A 3855-nucleotide genomic window follows, 5' to 3' on the forward strand; every position below is an offset into this window, starting at 1 on the left:
AATAATAAACCAATAAATAATGGACCTCTTCCAAATAAATATATGTTTTAATCACCATAGCTTTCACAATCGCCACCATTACCATCCATATAATCATTTACAATCAAATAAAAATTACAATCACATAGAAAATAATAGTCTTAATACTAATGAGAGTTATTTTTCAAATAGTTATAATTTAAATTTATTACAAAATATTGAATTAAACAATATTAATAACAACAATAATAACAATGAATATAAAAAAAATAATATTACTATAAATGATAAAAATAATAAAAACAATAATAATATTAATAGTAATAATAGCAATGAATCAGATGATAATAAAGATTTTGTATTTGTCCATTTAAATAAAGTTAAAAAAACTAGATCAAAAAAAACTAGAGAGCACAAAGAAGAATTAGAACTTTGCTTTAAAAAGAATCCATTTCCAGATGCCATTGAAAAAGAGATTATTGCTTACCAACTTGATATGTCTGTAGATCAAATCATTACATGGTTCAAACATAAAAGAGAGAGTTTAAAAAAGGCAAATAATTTAGAATATAAAGAGAAATGTATCAAGAAATTTACAAAAACCACCAAAGAGCTGAACTATTTCTTCTACAACTCTCCGTTCCCATCAAACGAAAACATAGAATATTTTGCTTTTAACTATGGTGTTCCTGAAGATAAAATCCAAATTTGGTTTAAATCAAAGAGACACAGTTTAAGAGAAACCCATGTATTTTTAAATAACAAAGCAATCGATAAGAAATCATTATTAGATAATAATTTAAATATTAGTGAAATAGACAACAATGTAGATAAGATCAATTTAAATGAAAGCTTAATTTCATTTGACTTTAATGATAACAAAAGAAAAATCAAATCCATTAACATCAACAACAATAGTTACCAAATTAGCACATTTGATAGCACTGTATATAAAATCAATATTTCAGATTATAGAAACCATAATAAAACTTATAACAAAACCAACAACAACAACAACAACAATAGTGATCAAGATAACAAAACTCCTAGTAACGATAACCATAGCGGTCTTTGCAAAAATAACTCATGTTGTCCATCACCAACTCTTTTAGAAAACAATAAACTTTCAATAAATTTTATAAATAACTAAAAAAATAAAAAATAAAAGAAACTCAATACTATAGGAGTTACTTCATAATACAAACTTAATACTATCACTTTATTTCTCTTTACCATTTTTTTTTTTTTTTTTTTATTCACCACCAATTTTAAAAATAAAAATCCACCCTCCACCTTTAAAGCATATAAAAAATTTAATTCAACCACCTATACAATTTTTTTTAGTATTATGACGATAATTTTTTAATTATCATAATTTCTTTAAAATAAAAGCGATTGATTGGACAAAAAAAAAAAAATAAAGACACCTTATTTGATTATACACAAATTTTTTTTTTTTTCATATTAACATTCACCGTAATTTAAATCAGAGAAACTATAAGAAAACTTTAGATACTAACGCTGCTTTGTCATTAAAATTAGAAAAAAAAAGAAAAGAAAAAAAAAGAAAAGAAAAAAAAAATAAAAAAAAATGTAAAAATTATTGGGGAGCGTCTTGTCTAATGTTTTTTCATCTTTACATCTCTTCAGAGCACTCAGTATTTTAAAAAAAAAAAAAAAATAATGAGCCACAATTAGAGCGTGGTGTTATGATTTAAAAAAAAAAGAAAAAAAATTGTTTATTAAGAAAATCGGTTTTTTTTTTTTAATTATTTTTTATTGGATAAAACATATATTTGAAATATCAAGGGTTGAAAAGGGTAAGAAAGTAAAAAAAAAAAAAAAAAAGAAAAAATTTTGAATGATTAATCATTCAAAAAAAATTTAAAAAAAATAAAAATCATTGCTCTTTTGGGCGGGAAAAAAAAAAATTAAAAAAAAAAAGGGTTTTTTTTCGACAAGCAAAATAAAAATCATAATTTGTTTGTGTGTTAGTGATTGTCCCAAGGACCAACTTAGCCAAAAACTCAAATTATAATCAAAACACCCACCCAACCGCAATAACAATATTGTGTCTATCGCTCACATAAAAAAAAAAATATCTTAATTTAATTTTTTTGAAATTTTTTTTTTTAACTGCTTCATTCGTAAAAAGACGCATTTGTGTAAAATTTAGATTGGGTGAGATAATTTTGGTTAAATGCCCAATAAATTTTTTTACCGAAAACACTAAAATATCCATACGCTACAATACCTCACCCATTTTTCAAATTTTATATGATGATTTAAATTATTAAAACAAAAAGAAAAAAAAAATGCATTATAAAGTTATGGTTTGGATGAGGAGTTATTATGACCAATAAAATTTTTTCTTTATTTTAGATTATTTTATTGTGAAAAATTCTTTAGTATCTAAAAAAAAATAACAACAAATAAAAAAAAAAAAAACATTCTCGTTTATAATAACACACACTTACACAAACACATATTCGAAAAACACGTTTTATATTACACCATCACTCATTATAAATATTTATAATTTTTTTGCAATGATTATACACCGAATGTTTTTTTTAATATTACCATTTAAAAATGGGTAGTAATTTCGCTTTTTTGTTAATTTTTTCATTTTCAAAATATTGAAAAAAAAAAAAAAAAAAGTGGGTGTTTCATGTTTTGGGTTAAATAATATAAATAAAACCTTTATTTGAGATAAAAAATAACAAATATATTAAATTTGATTGATAATTATGAATTGTTTTTATTTTTGTGAATTAATGAATGAATTAAAAAAAGTTGTAGTATATATAAAAAAGTAATCACCAATCAAAAAAACGCATTTTTTTTTAGTTTATTTTATATTTAAAAAAAAAAAATTTTAAAAAAAAAAAAAACACACCTTAAGCACGTACAAGAATGTATTGTGATACATATTTAACCCACACAATTTGATTTTCAATCACATTTTTTTAAAAAAAAAGAAAAAAAAAATAAAAATAAAAATTAAATAAAAAGTGTTTTTTTTCTTAAAAATTTTAAAAAAATAATTATTTTTAATTTTTTTTTTTTTTTTTATTTTTACAAAAAATCTTAATTCTATAGAGAAAGAGTTCTTTTATTTATTTATCTTTTTTTCACAATTTGTTTTTTTGTTTTATTTGCAAATATATACATACACCACTCTTCTATATTCTATATACATATATATGTGTATATAATTGTGTGTATATATAGATATTTTTATTTCTTTTTTTTTAATTTCCTGCAATCATAAAATTAAATAATCAATAAATTTATTATCGAAAGTGCGTGTTGTGTTTGTGTTTGTGTTTTTTTTTTTTTTTTTCCGATAGTATATTATTTTTTTTTTTTTTCTCAAAGTAATAAAAAGAAAAAATAGAGATAAAAAAAAAACACATAACACAATCAACCTCAACTTCAAACACACCCCACTTTATCTTTTTTTTTTTTTTTTTTTTTTTTTATTTCTTTATTATTTTTGGTTTTAACAGCAAATATAAATAAAATAATGTAAGCTTAAACAATAAATCATCACCATCATCACTAAAAAAAATACTAATACATATTTAATTTAATCTTATCAAAATAGTTTTTAATATAATATATTATTTTATATTTATATTTTTTTTTTGCAAACAATAAAATAAAAAAAAAAAAAGTTAAAAGGTAAATCGCTACCCATCACGACCTGCGTTTTGCCATATAAAAAAATCAAAAGGTAAATTTTTAAAAAATTTTTAAAAAAAAATTGAAAAAAATTCAAATACTAATTTTATTTTATTTTCTTTTATCTTATTTTTAGAGATAGAAATTCTATTATCTAAATTTTTTTTTTTTTTCTCGGAAATTTATTTT

General features: G+C 20.6%; 1 protein-coding gene across 1 annotated transcript; it reads left to right on the plus strand.

Moving 5' to 3' along the window:
- Nucleotides 1–19: 19 nt before the first annotated feature.
- Nucleotides 20–1129, plus strand: DICPUDRAFT_160463 (uncharacterized protein; the record flags this gene model as incomplete). The annotated part of the gene is made up of 1 exon (XM_003295177.1): nt 20–1129. One exon carries the CDS (start codon nt 20–22, stop codon nt 1127–1129), a length of 1110 nt encoding a protein of 369 aa, XP_003295225.1.
- Between the last annotated feature and the right edge of the window lie 2726 nt (nt 1130–3855).

Source organism: Dictyostelium purpureum (genome assembly GCF_000190715.1).
Source record: "Dictyostelium purpureum unplaced genomic scaffold DICPUscaffold_796, whole genome shotgun sequence".
Lineage (NCBI taxonomy): Eukaryota > Evosea > Eumycetozoa > Dictyosteliales > Dictyosteliaceae > Dictyostelium > Dictyostelium purpureum.